The following is a 20,229-nucleotide window of genomic DNA, read 5'->3' on the forward strand; positions in this document are numbered from 1 at the left end:
TTCACGATCTCAGTGAGAGCGCTATTCTGCTTCTGGGCCTCTACTAGATCTTCGATCCTAGTCTGCGTGACCTGAGCTGCACTCACTGGCGCACTCACTGGGGCGCTTTCGGGGGGCTTCCAAAAGTACCCATGTCTGGATCCTGCCTTAGCCAGTGCGTCGGCTTTTACATTTCCAGGGGGGGAGGAACGATGGTGGCTGCGGACTTTTATGATGCCAAAAGTCCTGTCCTTGGCTTTTTGCTAAATATGGCAGAGTAATGGGGCTGAGGGGAGGGGTTTCCCATCCGCGGAAACAAATCCTCTTGTTTCCCAGAGGGGCAGAAATTCGGTGAGGCTGTTGCAGACGTATAGACTGTCTGAATATATGTCTGCTGGGCTGGGGAAGGAATCTGGGTGCTCTACAATGTAGGCGATGGCCGCAAGCTCTGCAGCCTGCGCGCCTAAGTGCCCGGGCAATTTTAATGCGATTTCCTCGAGGGCGCGTCCCTGCGCGTCCTCCACATAAATCCCGCAACCTGTTATGCGTTGCCCATCCAGGATCGTGGAAGATCCATCCACATAGATCCTAATGGGATCACACGTGTCCGGGTGAGGGGGGCTCTGAGATGGAGTGGCTAGTTTTCTGGGGGGTGTTTTCGCTATAAAGGGGCCTGTATTATGGTGGGGCGAGATGATTTCACACTCATGGGGGGTTCCGGGGTACTGTAAATTGTCCGCTAAGTATGTGTGTGTCTTGGTACATTTGACTGTGATGTCCCGTCCTTGTAAGAGAAGGGTCCACCTAGCAGCGCGGATTTGGCTGACGGTACCGTCTTTAAGTCGTCCGTCTGGTAAAAGTTGGGTGGGGGTGTGCTCGGTCAAAATGGTGATTGGGTTCAGTCCGGTAATGTATGAAAAGTACTGGACTGCCCAGAAAACTGCGAGCAGGTGCCTCTCACAGGCTGAAAATCCCTGCTCCACAGCATCTAGAATTCGGGAGGCATAAGCCACGGGTCTAAGCTGGTCATGCCGTTCCTGGAGGAGCACGGCTGAAAGGGTGCGGTCTGTGGTCGCTACCTCTATGGCGTAAGGGGAAAGCGGGTCTGGAACTTGTAGTGCGGGGGTGGCGATGAGCGCCTGTTTTAATGATTCCACAGCCTCCGTATGCTGCGGAAGCCATTCCCAGGGGGTTCCTTTCTTTAGGAGGTCTGAGAGGGGCGCTGCCTTGCTGGCGAAACCGTCAATGTGGTTTCGGCAGTAGCCAACCAGTCCTAAAAACGACCGGAGGGCTGAAACATGTTGGGTAAGGGGCAATTTAGCAATCGAGTCAATTCTTTTGTGCTCGATCTCGCGTTTGCCGTGTGTGATAATAGTACCCAAATATACCACTTTCTCTTCCAATATCTGGGCCTTTTTGGGGTTGACTTTACAGCCAATGGAATGTCGTAATTCCAGGAGTTCGGACAGAAGCTCAATGTGCTCTTCCTTTGTGTCTGTCTGCAGTAGTAGATCGTCTACATACTGTACCAGACATTCGGGGCGAGAAAGTTTCGCTAGTCCATTTGCCGGCTATCGGTGGAAAATGGAGGGGGAGTTGTGGAAGCCTTGTGGCAGGCACGTCCACGTGTATTGCTGAGCTCGGAAAGTGAAGGCAAATTTGTACTGGCACGCCTTTGCCAATGGAATGGACCAGAATCCATTACTGACGTCCAAAACCGTGACATATCAGGCATGGAGTCCCTGTTTGAGCATGGTCTCGGGACTTGTTGCAACGGTGGGAGCTGCTACAGGGGTGACTTTATTGAGTTCCCGATAATCAATGGTCAGTCGCCATGATCCGTCCGGCTTTCTTACTGGCCAAATCGGGGCATTATTAGTGGAGGCTACTGATCTAAGTACGCCCTGCTCTAATAAACTTTCTATAACTTTTAGGATTTCTCCCTCTGCTTCTAGGGGGAATCCGTACTGCTTTTGGGGTCTAGGGTCCGGTCCTGTTATTTGTACGGAGCCAGTCATCCGTCCACAGTCGTGTTTGTGAGTCGCGAATGCTGCCCTGTTTTTTTGCAGGACTGCCCTAACCTGTCGGTCCGTGCTGAGTGTGGTGGGGTTGAACCAAAACACGCCTACTGCGCTAATTTTGTTCATATAGTCCCCAATGTTGAGCGTTGCGGGGGCTTTAGCGGATTTCGCCATCTTCCAGACACACTGGTTGACTGGATCGAAAGAGAGGTGGTGGGAATTCATGAAATCGATTCCCAAAAGTGTTCTGCTGTTTGGGCAGGTCGACTAAAACTACGGGGTGTTTTGTGTTAATGGTTCCGATTTGGATGGGTACAGGGGTTGTGATGTGTCCCTGCTGTGAGTGGCCTGTGAAGCCGCTGAGGGTGATAGTGGCCGTAGTGGGCCACGTGTCCTTACCAAGGGTGGAGGAATTTAAGGTGGTGCGGGACCCTCCTGTGTCCCAGAGAAGCTCGATCGGCTGTCCCCTAATTTTCGCTGCGACTACGGGTCATCCTGACCTATCCCAAAGGGTATCGCAGACCCAGCTGGGGAAGCCTGTACACCATCAGTCCGTTCCGGTCAAGTCTCTCTGATCCGATCGGGCGCTCACGCTATGTATGGGCTCTGCCTTTTTCTTAGTGAGAGTGCCTGGTTGTTGGGCTCTCTGTGGTTTTTTTTAGGGGCATTGCATTCTTTGGCAAAATGTCCCAACTGTCCGCAATTGTAGCATTCTTGCGGTTTTGCTGGGGGGCTGTTCTTTGCCTCGTTTACCCAGGCGGGGTTGTTAAGAGTGGTTCTTACTGCCTGCACGTCTGCGGCGGCTTGTTTTTCCTCGGGGGTTCTAGCGGCGGGTTTATTGTGAGCAGACTGTTCCCAAACGCAGGACAATCTTTTTACCACCCACTTCTCATTATGAGCCTCCTCCGAGGGGTCATAATTACTACAGACATTCTGTCCTGCTTCCGTGGCATGGGAGATAAGGGTGCGGGTCCATTTGGCCATATTGTCTGCGGACAAATGGGCACGGTCTACGTTTCCGAAAACGGCTTCAAAGTGAATCCACAAGCGTCCTGCGAACGCTGTGGGGTGTTCAGACTTCTTCTGTCTGCACTTATTTAGGCCATCTACGGGGTCGCCCCGGTTATACCCGATTGCATCCAGGATCACGGTATGCGTTTCTGCAAGGGTGCCTCCTCCTACATTCTGTGGGTCGGGAAGGGCTGCTGCGACCGATGGGTCTAAGCTGAGGGCCGTGAGCTTTACCTGCTCTTTCTCATCCAGGCCGTACAAGGTCGCCTGGTGTTTGACGGTGGCAAAGAAATGGTGTGGGTCTGAAGCGGGGAGGAACGGTGTGATTTTCGCACACACGTCCCGTAATTGAGTCACTGTGAGGCGGGTGGAATATAGGAATTCCGCCTCGTCTGCTGTGGCTGTGCGGTGGGTTGTTACAGGGTTCATGGGAGCCTGAACTACCTGCTGTGTGGGGGGTGGGGGTGCTTTCCTCCTTTGGGGCCTTCCCTGTGCACATGTTCCCTGAACATATCTCTGCACTGTCTCCTGCAATTCTTCCCAATCAGGGCCGTCTTCCTGTTCTAAACTTTCCCCAAAGGTTTCTTGGAATCCTTTTTGGACAGAACACAGTGATTGCAGGTCTGCAATTTGCTTTCGGCACTTCGCATGGTCTATGGTACTCTGCCTTTGTTCCGTGGTTGCAGCGTGGAGCGCTCTCAAGGCTGCCTTGAGATCACTACATTGCTTCTGTAGCGTCTCCACCTGCTTCTCTGTCTCATTCTTAACCAGAACTGCACGCTGCGTGTCCTGTTAAGCCTGCTCATACAGGGATTGAAAACTGCTTAAATGCGCCAGACAAGACTGGTGACCCCGTTTGGCGTCAGCCACCTCTTCGTCCTTTGCTTCTAACTGCCTTTTCAATTCCAGGTTCTCTTTCTCTATCTCGCATACATCGATTTTACTCATACGATGTATGCCTTCTATTTCTTTTCGGAGCGTCCTGACAACCTCCTCTGTGCCTTGCAATTGTGCCATGCAGGACACGATTGCCATCGGCTTGCCCGCTTTCGCTAAGCTTTTCTTATGGATTTCACTCATGTTCTCCCACCAAGTATGCCCTATACTTCCGGGACCTGAGTCATCATTATTGCAGAAACCGCTCCACATGGGCCATCCTTTGCCCTGTAGAAATTTCCGAAATTCCACTTCCCAAATGGGACACTGTCCCACTTTAATGCTGCTGATCGGTGCAACCGCAAATTCTTCGGGGTTCATGAGGCGTTGCATTGCCTGCATGGCCATCTCTCTTATCTGCTTGCTTTGTTCGAATTTGGAACAGGGGGCTAAGGTGGTGTCGTAGATGCGGGTACGGCTTGCGCTAATTTCCGAAAATACCGACTTCCGACAGTTTTGACGCAACAAAATCTATCAGTTTTACCTTATAACCCTGTTAGTTACGCATGCATACACACACTTCCGAATTGTGAATTATTAACCAGAACCGCTTGAACACTTGTGGGGTTTTTTTTGTTTTTGTTTCCAATTGGATTCTATTCAAATTTCTGGGGTTCTCCCGGAGTGGTTTTCCACTTCTATCTCGGGTCCCGGCGGAGTCGCCAATTATGTTGCTCTTAATAGCCTTCGTTTTATTAGCTCTGATTATGTCACCTTTGCTCACGAGTCGCCAGGTATCTTTCTGATACCGCCATGTGGTTCAAGCTCGAGTTATGATTAATAAGACAGCACACCGCTTAGTAAGATTGAAATCAACGGTCATTTATTATGTACAGCAATAAGGACTTACACAATAATCCTACTTTCTATATCACTACCTACCACTACTGGCCAATACTTAACTTTTGGGGATGGCCGACCAGGTCAGGGAAACGAATGGCTTATCGAATTGGGCCTGGCCTGCGGGATTCAAACGGCTGATACAGGTCGATGGCTAGGAGTCTCTATCGGGTAGCGATCGCTGGAGTCAAACTTACGGTTTCTTGTTGATGGTTCTTGCGAAGGTTGCGAGCAGGAGAAGAAGGGAGAGAAGGGTCGATCTGAACTTGGCCCCTCATTTTATAGGGCCCAGGGGCTTCCCTCCTCTCGGGGCGGACCTTGACCCTGAGTCCCAAGTGATTGGACTTGTTCCCAATCACTGGGTTCGATATGCTCCAATAATGGGGCGATTCCTTGATCGGGGGGTGGTCGTTCACCTGTCTTTGTCTCGGCCACTGCTGGCGCCAAGAAATCTAGCCCGACATTCAATTGCTAATATGTTGCAATTGTTCCTGGGGATAGCCGATTAAACTGCAGATGTCTGGGTTGATGTGCTGCTAATGGTCGCAGGTATCGATCTGGGCCGACTTCCCAGAGCCGAATACGCTATTCTGTCTGCAGCTGTCCGTTTGTGCCCTGTTGGCTGCTTTTCCCATCAGCCTTTTGGGTTAGCCATTTTATATCGGGTTTTGGCCAAATTAATCGGGAATCAGCCATTTTAGGTGGCTACACCTCGATCTCTCAAAGCGCCACGGGTTCACCCTCCCCCCCCCCCCCCCCCCTATGCTCCATAAACCCCAGCATCTCCTTTGCTATGGCAGAAACTTTCAGGGACCTAGGGCACAACTAGTCCAACCTTGGATCCCACACTGTATTAAAATACCCCCACAATAAGTTGGTGCGTGTCCAGGTCCATTTTGGGGCATATACATTCACTAGCATCACCGGCGTCCCCTCCAGCTTCCCACTTACCATCACATACCTACCACCAGGGTCATTTACAATATTTCCCACTACAAAAGCCACCCTTATTTGTCTTTTTCCAAAGGTAAATCACTACACAATCTAATCTTACCGAGGTCACTATGATCAATAGTGAGTGAAGGAGAGTCAAACAAAAAAAACAGCATAAAAATCAGATCTAGATGCTTTTGATTATAATGGGTGGAGCTTCAGAAAGGTGCGTGAAAGCCACTACAGATACATCCATCCCAGGTATGGTAGGAGAAGGGAGGTCAAAGGGATATTGTCAGATCGTTCTCAAAAGTCCCCGGTTTGAATTGGAATGCAAATGATGTACTAGCCAAATTCAACATGTTTAAACAGCATATAGAGCTGTGGGGCTCAATTTCACTAAATAGGAACAAAGTTTCATAGCGAACGTATTTAGCCACATATTTCTCATGACCCGTGTTGTATAAGGGGCCTCAGTGGGGAACGCGCAGCCGAGGCCGAACGTAGGCCTGCTTTGTACACTGGGGAGCTCCGATCGCCGCAAATCCTCGGTGTAGCGAGAGATTAAAAATGGCATCACAATCTCCAAACCCCCAAAGCAATCCCCAACCCCCCCCCCCAGACCCAAACGCACTATGGGAGGGGCGCTGGGCCCCCCAAGCCCGAGCACATGCATGCAAAAAATGCCAGCTTGGCAGCTTGGCAGTGCCAACCTGGTACCCTGGCAGTGCCTATGCCAGCTGATAATGCCACCTGGGCACTATGGCAGTGCCAGGCTGGCACCCAGGTGACACTGTTAGGGTGCCCAGGTTGCACCACCCTGCCTAAAGGACATGCAGCAGGGGGCATCCGATCCCCTGGGAGCCCCCCACAAGTACCATTCCGTCTTGTCCCCGTTTGTGGGGAACAGTGCTGTACGCGCTCCCCCGAAGTCTCCGAAGCAAGGGGATGAATCCCAAAGCTTCAGATACCTCGAGAATCTGCACATTAGAGTGAGACTAACTGTCTCGCTCCAATATGCATATTTGCCAAAAAGTGATCCAGGCCACAATGGGCGGGATTTACATCGCAACATCTCACAAGATTGCATTGGATCTCGCAAGGTGTTGCGAGCCGGGCAGATCCCGGGAGCAGGGTCTCCCAGCTTTTAGCAGCCATGCTGCACCGTGGCAAGCTGCTTTTCATGCGCAGCATGGCCATTGGATTGCACCCAGGGTTTCTTGATATAAATGTGTCTGGACCAGACAAGCAAGCCATAAAAATGGGTCTAGCAATTAGAAATGAAGGCTGTGGCGCAGTGGTTAGCCCTGCTGCCTCACGCACCGAGATCCAAGGTTCGCTCCCAGCCCTGGGTCACTGTCCGTGTGGAGTTTGCACATTCTCCCCGTGTTTGCGTGGGTTTCATCCCCACAACCCAAAGATGTGCAGGGTAGGTGGATTGGTCATGCTAAATTACCCCTTAATTGGAAAAAAATAATTGGGTACTGTAAATTTATAAAAAGGAATGAAGGCTGAGCACATCAGGATTAACGGTAGAAGAGGTAAAGGATCTACAAAAGATGTGGGGCGGGATTCTTCGGAAACCGGCAGGGTGGACAACTCCGGCACGAAGGAGTTGGCGATCCCAATCATGCGGCAACACTTTCCGGTTGGCGTGGCACCAAGCCCCTTCCGCGCCGGTCGGCACGGCGTGAACCACTCCGGCGCCGGGCCGCCCCGAAGTTGCGGAATCCTCCGCACCGTTAGGGGCGAGGCCGGCGCTGGAGTGGTTTGCACCGTGCCGGCCGATGCGGAAGGGGCTTGGTGCCACGCCAACCGGAAAGTGTTGCCGCATGATTGGGATCGCCACCGTGTGATGGCGTCATCCCAGCGCATGCGCAACGGGGGTTCATCTCCGTGGCGGTCATCGCGGACAGGTACACCAGCCGATGCGGAGGAATAGAGTGCCCCCAAGGCACAGACCCGCCCGCGGATCGGTGGGCTCCGATCGCGGGCCAGGCCACCATGGGGGCACCCCCCGGGGCCAGATACCCCCAGGGCCAGATTGCCTCGCGCCCCCCCGAGGACCCCGGAGGCCGCCCGTGGAGCCAGGTCCCGCCGGTAAGTACCTGTTGTAACATACGCTGGCGGGACCCACCGAAAACGGGCGGTCACTCGGCCCATCGCGGGCCGGAGAATCACTGGGGGGGGGGCCGCTGCCAGCGTCCCCCGACCGGTGTGGCACGATTCCCTCCCGCACTAAATCCCCATGCCGGAGAATTCGGCAGCCGGTGGGGGCGGGATTTACGCCGCCCCTCGGCGATTCTCCGACCCGGTGGGGGGTCGGAGAATCCCGCTCGCGGACTACATTGGAAGACTAGTTCAGAATCAGGTTAAACTTCTGTATTCAGCGACTACAGCCTGTAGAATCCATTGATCATTTTGTCAGCAGATGCAGAATTAAGTGTACGTAATGTGATTTTTCAAAAGCAGAGCTAGCAGGCAGAGTTGTTGAGTTGGTGATCACATCCACTCCCATGGAAGCATTCCAGAAGGATTTGCGAGACAAAGGCTTGTGGCATTAAAGAGTTACTCAAAGATCAACATAAGTACGAAGCAATCTCGCAGGTTGATGATACTTACAGGTCCTCAAGGTCAACCTTACAGTGTGACTAACTTATTAAAGTACACAACTAGAAAGACATGTGGAAGGTGTGGCCTTCTGCATGCACCAATGAAATGCCCAGCCAATCAATTCTACATGGTATGTTGCAGGAAAGGTCATTGGCAGCGGCAGTGCACTAGAGCAAAAGCTGATGAAGCCGCAAATAGATGTGCACTGATCCAAACAGACTGCACACAATGGGTACCTTGAAACATTAACAATCTGGTATCTCATCAGAAGCAGATGCAGAGATAGTTGGCAAACTAGAAAATGACGATGATGCACACGATGAGACAAAGAGCGGTTTCACATGTTTCACACCATCAATCTCCGGGAATCTATAGATACATCACACCATCTGAAGTGTTTGCCAAGATTCAAATTATCTGCCTTACGAAAGTTGTTAATTACTCATTACTGACCAAAATTGACACGGGCAAATACTAGCATATTACCCGTAGGAATACTAAAAGCCATATATCCACAGACATGGGGGACCATGGCAAAACCTACTACTAAGAAATTTTCAGCATTAGTTCACTAATTCTGAGTACAGCTTCCGTAGTCCCGGAGTACAAGTACAATCAATCTTTCTGGGTGTCACTGATATTCTGCGTCACGGAGACTAAAGACCTGACGATCGCAGTTCTACTAGCATGCTGTGACCTCACAGTAATGACAATCCATGAAATTCGTCAGACATCACAAGACAGATCAACCTCTGAAACTCCTCCTATCACCTCAAGTCAAGACCGAACATTGAAATAGCCAGAATGTTTTGACAGTTTCAAGGGAGCTGCGACATTATGCTTGCATGAGAATGCAAGTCCGTCAACTGATCTGGTACATTTTGCACACACAAATGTCATCAGCTACCAGAAGAAATGATGAAAGATGCCATATTACAGAAGCTGTGGAAAACCATCACTGAAGGATGGCCTGATTCAATTCAGCATGTCCATGAACACATGAGACTATTTGACCTTACGTGGATGACTTTGGCAATTCCCGGAGAATCATTTTTAAAGGCAGACAGGTAATCATCTTTTTGGCCTGATATTTGTCACAACTCAGAGTTGGGCATAAATTGGATGAGAAGAGTCACAAGTGAGACAGTCTGTTGGCTGGGTATGAACAATGGCATTGAAGTTGTTGTCAGGAAGCATGAGGCATATCAAGAGCATGTGCCAAGTAAGCACAAAGAACCATTTATTCCACATGCAGTTCCTATCCATCTTTTATCCAAAATCCCACATAACCTCTTTCATGTTCATTGCACTGACTGCTTCATCATCATTGATGAATTTACCAAGTACCGCATTGGTCAATAATTGCACAATATGTCCAGTACAACAGTTGTACACACTATGAAGTGTTATTTTCAGTTTATTTAGTTTGTCTAGTGAGCTCATTGTGGATAACGGTCCACAATTTATTGGTAAGCCATTTCAGGACTTATGCGAGAAGTGGAACATCGATCATACTACTTCTTCTCCTCATTACTCCTAGATCTAATGGCCTAGTTGAATGGATAATTCACACTGTGAAATCCCCCATTCTGACATGTAGACAGAACAAGCAAGATCTACACACTGTATTGTTACATCTGAGAGCAATACCTTTAAGTACAATTGCATCACTGTCGGAGCAGATGTTTGGCAGACCAGTGCTTACCAATTTACCTACTCTAACCCATTCTACTCTCTCAGAAATTAGGGGAGAAACTTTTAAAACCGCAAGAGAAGATCGACCAAAGATAAAAATGTGGGTGCAGAATTGCCAAGTTTGCAGTTGGAACAAGTATGCTTCCAAGGTCCCACAGAATGTTTGGGGAAACCAGCCAAGGTGACAAGGATTTGTCCAGAATGAAGTCATTGCACACAAATGTGCAACAGTGAGATGTAACCATGGACAAATCAGATTCATTTTAATAATCTTTATTGTCACAAGTAGGCTTACATTAACACTGCATTAAAGTTACTGTGAAAAGCCCCTAGTCTCCACATTCCGGCGCCTGTTCGGGTACACAGAGTGAGAATTCAGAATATCCAATTCACCTAACAGCTCATCTTTCGGGACTTGTGGGAGGAAACCGGAGCCCGGAGGAAACCCACGCAGATACATGGAGAACGTGCAGACTCCACACAGACAGTGGCCCAAGCCGGGAATCGAGCCTGGGACCGTGGAGCTGTGAAGCAACAGTGCTACTCACTGTGCTACCGTGCTGCCGAGGCAAGGTTATTATTACAAGATCTAGGCATATCAGCCAATTACCTTGACTCTTTAAAAACTCATTGATTCATCTGTTCTATACACTCATGCAATGCTAACTAAACACGACCATGTATTGTAAATAGTTATAGAATCATAGCATCCCTACAGTGCAGAAGGAGGCCATTCAGTCCATCGAGTCTACACCAACCCTCTGAAAGAGCACCCTACCTGGGCCCAAACCCCACACTATTCCCTTAACTTCACCTAGGGCCAATTTAGCATAGTCAATCCACCTAATCGGCACATCTTTGGACTGCGGGAGGAATACGGAGCACCCAGAGGAAACCCACGCAGCCATGGGGAGAAAGTGCAAACTCCACATAGACTGTCACCCAAGGTCGGAATCAAACCTGGGTTCCTGGCGCTGTGAGGCAGCAATGCTAACCACTGTGCCACCATGCCACCCTTGCTTCTTTGGAAGGAGGGAAGTATCTTTAAGATGACAGTGGGCTGTAGTAATTATAATTATATGTAATATATAATATATCATCGATTATCATAGAATTTACAGTGCAGAAGTAGGCCATTCGGCCCATCGAGTCTGCACCGGCTCTTGGAAAGAGCACCCTACCCAAGGTCAACACCTCCACCGTATCCCCATAACCCAGTAACCCCAACCAACACTAAGGGCAATTTTGGACACTAAGGGCAATTTATCATGGCCAATCCACCTAACCTGCACATCTTTGGACTGTGGGAGGAAACCGGAGCACCCGGAGGAAACCCACGCACCCACGGGGAGGATGTGCAGACTCCGCACAGACAGTGACCCAAGCCAGAATCGAACCTGGGACCCTGGGGCTGTGAAGCAGTTGTGCTATCCACAATGCTACCGTGCTGCCCTATGTATGTGTAATATATATTACATTTAAATTAATAAACCTATAAAATTCTAACAGGACTAGATAGGGTAGATGCAGGAAGGATGTTCCAGAAGGTAGGAATGTCCAGGACCAGGGGTCACATTCTAATGATACAGGGTAAACCTTTTTAGGACTGAGATTTGGAAAGATTTCTTCACCCAGAGAGTGGTAACCTGTGGAATTCAGTACCACATGAAACAGTTGAGGCCAAAACATTGTATGTTTTAAGAAGGAGTTAGATATAGCTCTTGGGGCAAAGGGGATCAAAGGATATGGAGGGGGGAAGGTGGCATCAAGTTATTGAGTTGGATGATTAGCCATGATCGTAATGGAGCAGGCTCTCAGGGCCAAATGGCCTACTCCTGCTCCAATTTTATATATATATATATATATGCCTTTCAGGGCTAACAGCATGACATCATTAGAAGGAGGTGTGTCATGCAATCCAGTTTAGTTCATGTTTGCTTTTAAGCAGATCACACAAAGAGGGTTCTACTACTGGTGTCAAGCTTTATACCCATGTATATCTGTTCACATGTGCATAGAATTAATAAATGAACTGACAACATGTTTTCCCAATATCTTATGAGTGATTGATGCATTTATATCATTATAAAAATACGACAAGTGCCAGCATTTAATGTTATACCAATTAATTCCTTTAAAATAGCTGCATTAAGTATGTGGTTAGTAATTGATAGAAAATCAGACAAAGGCAAAGTACAGATCTTGATGGTCCCTGAGCTGTTGGGACGATAGTCATTTCAGAGTTGTAAAATGAATTAGATATTAGCGTGTGTACCTTTGTAGCTTGGGAGAAACCTTGCAGATCAACCCACAGAAGAATAAATGAATTGGGTAAAGCTTATGATAGTGCAAACAGTACACAATCTAGATTCAACAAACAGCCTATCCCTGTCCTCTGTTTTTATTTGCTTGTATGTTTAAATCAGGAATGCTCCATGTCTTTGAGTGTGATACGGTGGTACAGGCTCTGTGATCTGGATTTTAATCCAGTTCATTCAAATTGCGCAATAGCTGCTTTCTTTGTTGGTTACAGGATCCTATGCAATGGATGCTTGAAAATTCTCCCATTCATTCCTACTAAATGTGGATCCACAACACAAAACTGGCCAAAACAAAGTGATATAAATTGTTCTTAAAATGGTAATTCCACTCAGAAGTTGGTTTGAGAAATTGAAGAACAAAAATCAGAGTGGGTTGTGAAAGTCCCGGCACTCTAATGTTTAAATAGAATGTTCGGACAGATTTAGTGCATCTGATCCCTACTATAGATGGGCTAGATGTATCCGAACACTGGCCAACAACTAGTGAAAGAAAAAAGGTCATCCCTTTCTACCCTCTGTAACCTTGAGGTCATCCAAATCTTTGCTTCCCATATGCTAACTCACACCAAATATCTTTCGTCTGTGATTCACCGTGCTACCCAACCTACAGTAACCCCTAGTTAAATAAACCACTTTGAGCAGAATTCTCCATTGGCGGGATCCTCCAATCCGCCGGCAGGATCCGAGATCCGCTGGCAGTGTACCCAAGCCCACGGGTTTGCCAACGGCGTGAGGTGGCCACAATGGGAAACCTCATCGGCTTCGCACCGAAAAACATGGTTGGTAGACCGGAGAATCCCACTTTGATTTTTAAATTTTCATCCTTGTTTTCAAATCCTTCCATGGACTGACCACTCCCTATTTCTGTAATCTAGTCCAGCCTACAACCTTCCTGCGTCCCCCCCATTCTGGGTGCATAAGCATTAATGACTCTGTAAGAAGTCTTACAACACCAGGTTAAAGTCTAACAGGTTTGTTTGGAATCACTAGCTTTCGGAGCGCAGCTCCTTCATCAGGTGACTGAGAGGTGGGTTCCACAAACACATATACAGACAAAGCCAATGATGCAACTTGATACTTTGAATGCGAGTCTTTGCAGGTAATTAAGTCTTTACAGGTCCAGACGGTGCGGCTGGAGAGAGGGACAATTACAGGTTAAAGTGGTGTGAATTGTCTCAAGCCAGGACAGTTGGTCGGATTTCGCAAGCCAAGGCCAGATGGTGGGGGGTGAATGTAGAGCGACATGAATCCAAGGTCCCGGTTGAGGCCGTACTCATATGTGCGGAACCTGACTATCAGTTTCTGCTCGGCAATTCTGCGCTGTCGTCTGAAGACGCCTTGGTGAACGCATACCCAAAGATCAGAGGCTGAATGCTCTTGACTACTGAAGTGTTCCTCAACTGGAAGGGAAAATTCCTGCCAGGTGATTGTCGCGCGATGTCCGTTCATCTGTTGTCACAGCGTCTGCATGGTCTTACCAATGTCCCGAAGTGGCAGAGTGGTATTGTCACTAGACTAGTAAACCAGAGACCCAGAGTAATGTACTGGGGACCCAGGTTCAAATCCCACCACTGCAGATGGTGAAATTTGAATACAATAAAAATCTGGAATTAAAGTTGAATGATGACCATTAAACCATTGTCGATTGTCGTAAAAAATCATCTGGTTCACTAATGTCCTTTCGAGAAGGAAATCTGGCATCCTGACCTGGTCTGGCCTACATTCCAGACCCACAGCAATGTGGTTGACTCTTAACTGCCCTCTCAAGGACAATTTGGGATGGACAATAAATGCTGGCTTAGCCTGCGTCGCTCACGTCCCATGAACGAATAAAAGAAAAATACAGCGAACAGATGTGAATGCACAGTCCTAAATTATTCCAATGGCCAAAATTATGAATTTTCAGAGGAATGTTAAATAGTTTGCTGAGCCAATAAAAACATGAAGGAATATGTTCAGAATTGATCTGCATGTTCAAGTTTTGAATTGTGTTTTGTGGCACAATTGCGTGGGAGTGTTCTTTTTACGTTGGGCTGTATTTTCTACATCACTGGGATTATGCTGGTATTTACACAGTTGGACTTTTGTAACCTACTTATATTCCTTTGGAAGCACTTAGCTTGTATTTCATGCTGCTGCCTCATGGCTTTCAATTTTCTCAGTGGACAAGCAACTTTGTTTCTGGACCTTAACTGCTGCCCTCATTGTTCAGTGGATTGCATAATAGGGTGGATTCTCCTTCTCCAGCCACCGGTAGCAGAGTTCCTGATGCGGCGGAGAATTCAGCATCAGGGAGGTAATCGGAACGGCGCCCTATTTCCGATGCTCCCACCACCGTCCCCCACCAGAGACTCCCCAATTAAAGAGACCCCACCACAGAAGTCTTAAATAAAGAAACCCCTCATCGAGACCTCACTAAATAAAGAGACCCCTGCAGAGACACCCTAATTAAAGAGGCTGCTTCACAAAGACTCCCTGAATAAAGAGACCCCCACCAAAGATCCCATTAAGAGACCCCTGGAGAACCCAGCCCCAGGTCTTTTTTTAGGTTTCCCTGGCTGTGTCCATTTAAAATGCTTCAAAGGCTTCATAGACTGGAGCCAGTATTAAGGTCCTCTCACATAAAGAACCACGGCTGAGAGACTCCTGGCTATGAACAACATTCACATCACTCTACAGGCCTGGAAGAATCCAACTTCCGGTCATAGGCACGATCCTAGAATTAAAGGTACAGCGATAAGCAGATATTCAAAGTCACGAAGGTCGTCCAAAACCAATCTTTTTCTCTCTTGAGACTTTACCTTCTTAAAACAGCAAAAGACATAAAGACAACTGTTATGGGCCAGGGTTTAGAGAACCCCAAAGTGTATCATGGAGTTCACCTGACCCGCAACTTTTAATACATTGTGGTATGGGGAGCACACGGCCCACTCTACAGGTGTGGTACAGCAGAAATGGAAAAGGATTTTTTAAAGCAAAACAATGTTTATTCTATGAACTCAAGTTAACCTTTTTAAAACATACAGTGAACATCTTAGCAACCATTAATTCTAATACAACCCCCAAAGAATACAACACTAAGTAATCCTTTAAGCTTTCCTTTTAACATCCGTACGATTTAAAAACAAAACATTTAACAGAAGCACATCAGGTTAAAGTCACTACTGAAAACATTTATAATTCTGAATTCACCAAATGATCAAGAGCTAGTCTTTTCATGGCAGAGAGAACAGCAGTACAGCTGCTTGGTCTGGCTTCAGCTCCAACACTGAAAACAAAACTAAAACACACCCTGCAGCAAACAGCCTAAAACAAAAGTAAAAAACTGACAGACAGCCCAGCTCCACCCACACTCTGACATCACTGATAAACACCCATTTCTTAAAGGTACATTTCTTGAGCACCCATTTCTTAAAGGTCCTCTCACATGACACAACCTTGGTCGTCAACTATACAGAACTGAAAGTTCCGGAGAGGCCCAACCATAAAAACACTCTCTACTGGGACTTCTGCTCTGAATTGTCATTACTCTTCGCGGAGCGGGTTTGCCCAATTTATTTGCAGTTGACAGAGGACCCTCTGTGGTCAGACCAGCCAAACCTTCAGATAATTACCACTGCGCCTCAAGTGGAAGAGACACAGCAAAATGACCAGCAACAGAAGATTGAGCCCAAACCCCAGGCTCTGACATTTACTGTCACACTACCTGTAAACTCCATGACACAGATGCTGCAACCCCCAGCCAATGTGCAAAACTGCAAGACAGTGCTGGAGCAAACAACTAGCAGCCATCAACTTGGCAGAGCACAGTAAGTAAGACAGGAAGAACACAGCGTTACGATAAATGCCAAACTGTGAGATGAACCCACTGATGAGGAACACCCAAACAACAGGGGAGAGATAACTTCAACTCCCACAAAGATCACAGCAGACCACACGGAAAAAGAAAAACTAGGCTTGTACCATAAATGAATAGGGTGAACACTATGAAAACATTGGACAAGATTGAGAGTTGACAAAGTAATGTTCAACTCCAAGGAATGGGAATAGTAGAAGAAGAAAATCAAGTGCCAGAAACACAGGCTACAACTCAAACTCTGAATCAACAAAGTTCTGCCCAAATCAACAGAGCCTACCATTCATCCAGATGTGACGAAAACGAGATCTGGAAGAATTGTCAAACCTCTAGACCATCTGAATTTATAAAGTCAGGGACTTGAGAGAGGGGGGAAAGGGTAGCATGATTGTAATGTAATATGTTGTGGTAAAGTCTTGGGGGGGGGGGGGAGTGTAGAATAAGGGTATATGGAATAGCAAGGGTTAATGTATTGCTGGGAAACGTCACCACCCACAGTGTGATGTTAAGAGACACAGATCTGAGGCTAGAATCAGTTGTGCACTGGACAAAGACCTGTGTAGAAGCAAGCATTGAATTTGCTCTTCGCTTGGGCTATATCTTGTATATGTGCACAATGTTATGTGTTATGAATAAACAGTCAATGTTCAACCATACAAGACTCAGTAGATTTTTGAGAATCCTACTGAACTAAACATACAACATTGTATAATGATATGGATAAGTAGTATCCTCCATTAGAATCAACATTTGCAATGTGATGAGACCCACTTATGTTCAAAGTCTTCTTATGATTATTTCTATGACATACAGAGAGGCAATGGATTAGTATGTGCCTTGTTGAAGACAGCAGAGTGTGTATCCTGAGAGTAACAAGTAATCAGTTTAGACAACAGGGTCCCAGGTTCGATTCCCGGCTTTGGTCACTGTCTGTGCGGAGCCTGCACGTTCTCCCCATGTCTGCGTGGGTTTCCTCCGGGTGCTCCTGTTTCCTCCCACGATCCAAAGATGTGCAGGAGAGGTGGATTTGCCGTGATAAATTGCCCTTAGTGTTCAAAAAAGGTTAGATGGGGTTACTGGGTTATGGGGATAGGGTGGAGACGTGGACTTAAGTAGGGTGCTCCTTCCAAGAGCCGGTGCAGACTCGATGGGCTGAATGGCTTCCTTCTGCACTGTAAATTCTATGATCTATGATCTAACAGGAGGAGGTCATTGTGAGATGCCACATCTGAGAGTGCAAGCAGAAGGAAGTGTAGTGAAGTGTTCCATCATGATTGGAGGAAGGTTTTATGAAGCTGGGGTAAAAGAACTCTAAGTGCAAGAACCATGGGCGGGATTCTCTCACCCCGGCGCCGGGCCGGAGAGTTGCTGGGACTGGCGCGAATCCTGCCACACTGCCCCAACGCCGGTCTGCAAATTCTCCGGACAACGGAGAATCTGCGCCATTCGCGCCGGCACGGCGATTCTCGGTCCGGGATGGGCCGAGCAGCCACGCGTAAAAAGCCAAGCCCTGCCGCCACCGTCCACACCTGCTCTTAGCCGGCGGGACGTTCGCTGTGGATACACCTGGGGGCGATCTAGTGGCGGTGAGGGGGGGGGGGGGTCCGACCCCGGGGTGGGGGGGGCCTCCGCTGTGGCCTGGCCTGCAATCGGGGCCTACTGATCGGCGGGCCGGCCTCTCGGGCTGGCGCCACTTTTGTTCCGCGCCGGCCCCTGTAGCCCGACACCATGTTGCGTTGGGGCCGGCGCAGAGAAGGGATCCACCGCCGGTCCCACTGCGCATGCACACGTTGGCGCCGGTGCCACTGCGCATGCACGGGCCCCGCAGCGCCCATCTGATACCGGGATCGGCACCTGGAGCGGCGTGGGTCGCTTCAATGCCGTGCTGGCCTCCTGTTTGGGTCAGAATTTCTGCTCCTGAGGCCACGTTGACGCTGTCGAGAAACGCAACAGCGTTTACGAGCTCCGCACACAGATTAACTTGTAGACTTTGGGATTTGTTTCATTTCCTTCAGCATGCACGCCAAGTCATAACAGGTTGAATTGTAAAATGAGTTCAGAGGAGAGAGAAAATCTTTCCATGACATGTGTGCAAAGGGACTGATTAAGCTGTAATGGAAAACAAATGGAAGGCTTGGCTTTCTTGTGAACAGCTTGAGCTTGTTTCATGGACCTTTGTTACTCATGTGGGATTATCAGCAAGAAACCTGTGTCCAAAGCTAATTAAGCATTGCTGTTAAAAGGAGGAGCCCTTACACCAGCTAATGAGCCAATTACTTTTGATGTGGACTTCTTTTTACTGCTGACATTAGTTGATAAGCAGGAACTGTACAGGTATCCACTTAAGAATTGTACTGTACCAATAATGATCCAGCAGAGTTTCTGTTCATATGCTGTGCTGACTTCCCCTCCCCTTAATCAATGGGTGGTACCCTGGAGTCTTTTTTGTAATTAAAATTTGTTTTGCAAAAGTTGACCATAATTTTTCAGCAAACGTTCAAATCTGGCCCACAGAAGATGATTATATCAATGTTAATAATTTAACCTTGTTTCCTGCTTGCTATCTAACCTCATGCTTGACATGATGTGTCTTGACAGGATTGTAGATGGAATTGAAACTGACAACAGTGCACCAGCCAGGCAGAAACTTGAATTCAGTACAAAGCAACTTAATGAAGACAACAACCTTTCTAAGTTAAGCCCAGGTAAATATAACTTAAAGTCATTTCTTTCTAGAGAAATACTTAGGAACAAGTAACGTGTTCCAAATGTTTTTACTCAGTAACCTGCAAAGTTCTGCCTGGTTGATAGATCGTTTTTTGATACCACCTCTCTTCTGTGACTCATTCACAATTCACTTCATCGTCTATTTTGCTCTTTATGACCCTGATGTGCCCTTGCTCTACAGACCCTAACCTTTCATCTTGGCTTTTAAATAATAAAACACAATCAATATTGCAGGCCAGACAGTTTAACCTTGATGATAGAGAAGCTAGAGGTGATAATTTTAGACAATATTAGCAGTCACCTGGCCAAGTGCAGATTAATTGGACAAAGTCAGCACAAATTTATTCAAGGCAAATTGTGTTTAACTAACTTGATTAAGTTTTTTTCATTTGTGGGATGCGAGCATCACTGACAAGGCCAGTATTTAATGCACATCCCAAATTGCCCTTGAGGAGTTGGTGCTGAGCCACCATTCCCATACCAGCCTCCCCGAACAGGCGCCGGAATGTGGCGACTAGGGGCGTTTCACAGTAACTTCATTTGAAGCCTACTTGTGACAATAAGCGATTTTCATTTCATTTTCATTCATTCGAACCACTGCGGTGTTATAGTAACAGCCACTATGCTGTTGAAAAAGGAGTTAGGATTTTGACCCAGCAGCTATGAAGGAACAACTATAGATTTCCAAGTCAGGGTGGTATGTGGCTTTTGAGGGGAAATTGCAGGTGGTGGTGGGGGTGGTGGTGTTCTCATTGCTGTTCTCCTCGTGGGTGCTAGAGGTCGTGGGTTTGGGAAGGTGCTGTCACAGATCAGTTGGCACATTGTTGCAATGCATCTTGTAGATGGGGCACACTACTACCACTGTGCACTGGAGTAAATGTCTAAGGTGGTGGGTGGGCTACTTTGGCCTGGAAGGTGTTTAGCTTCTTGATTGTAATTGTAGCTGCAGGTGGAGAGTATTCCATTACATTCTTGACTTGTGTCATGTAAATAGCAAACAGACTTTTGGAAGTCAGGGGGTGAATTACTTGCCACAGAATTCACAGTCTTTGATCTGCCCTTGTAGCCACAGTATTTATATGCCTGGTCTAGGTTATGTTTCTGGGAAACAGCAAACCCCAGGATGTTGGTGATCTGTTCTCATCATTATGGTTGTTAGCTTAGGTTGTCCTTGGTTAGAATCATGAGAGACTGCTGGAGAAACTTTAACTTCTATGAAATATCTTTCTAACCATGTTTGGGTTAAGGCTTTGCATGAGGCATCACATAGAACTAGTTCTCATGTGATCTTATATCA

General features: G+C 47.6%; 1 protein-coding gene across 1 annotated transcript in view; it reads left to right on the plus strand.

Moving 5' to 3' along the window:
* kcnh3 (potassium voltage-gated channel, subfamily H (eag-related), member 3) overlaps nt 1–20,229 on the plus strand; it is a 1,447,071-nt gene that overhangs the window by 1,411,752 nt on the left and 15,090 nt on the right. The window contains exon 13 of the mRNA XM_072479207.1: nt 18,804–18,910. Coding sequence (XP_072335308.1) covers nt 18,804–18,910 — 107 coding nt within the window. The remainder of the gene's footprint in view (nt 1–18,803; nt 18,911–20,229) is intronic.

Source organism: Scyliorhinus torazame, chromosome 2 (genome assembly GCF_047496885.1).
Source record: "Scyliorhinus torazame isolate Kashiwa2021f chromosome 2, sScyTor2.1, whole genome shotgun sequence".
Taxonomy (NCBI): domain Eukaryota; kingdom Metazoa; phylum Chordata; class Chondrichthyes; order Carcharhiniformes; family Scyliorhinidae; genus Scyliorhinus; species Scyliorhinus torazame.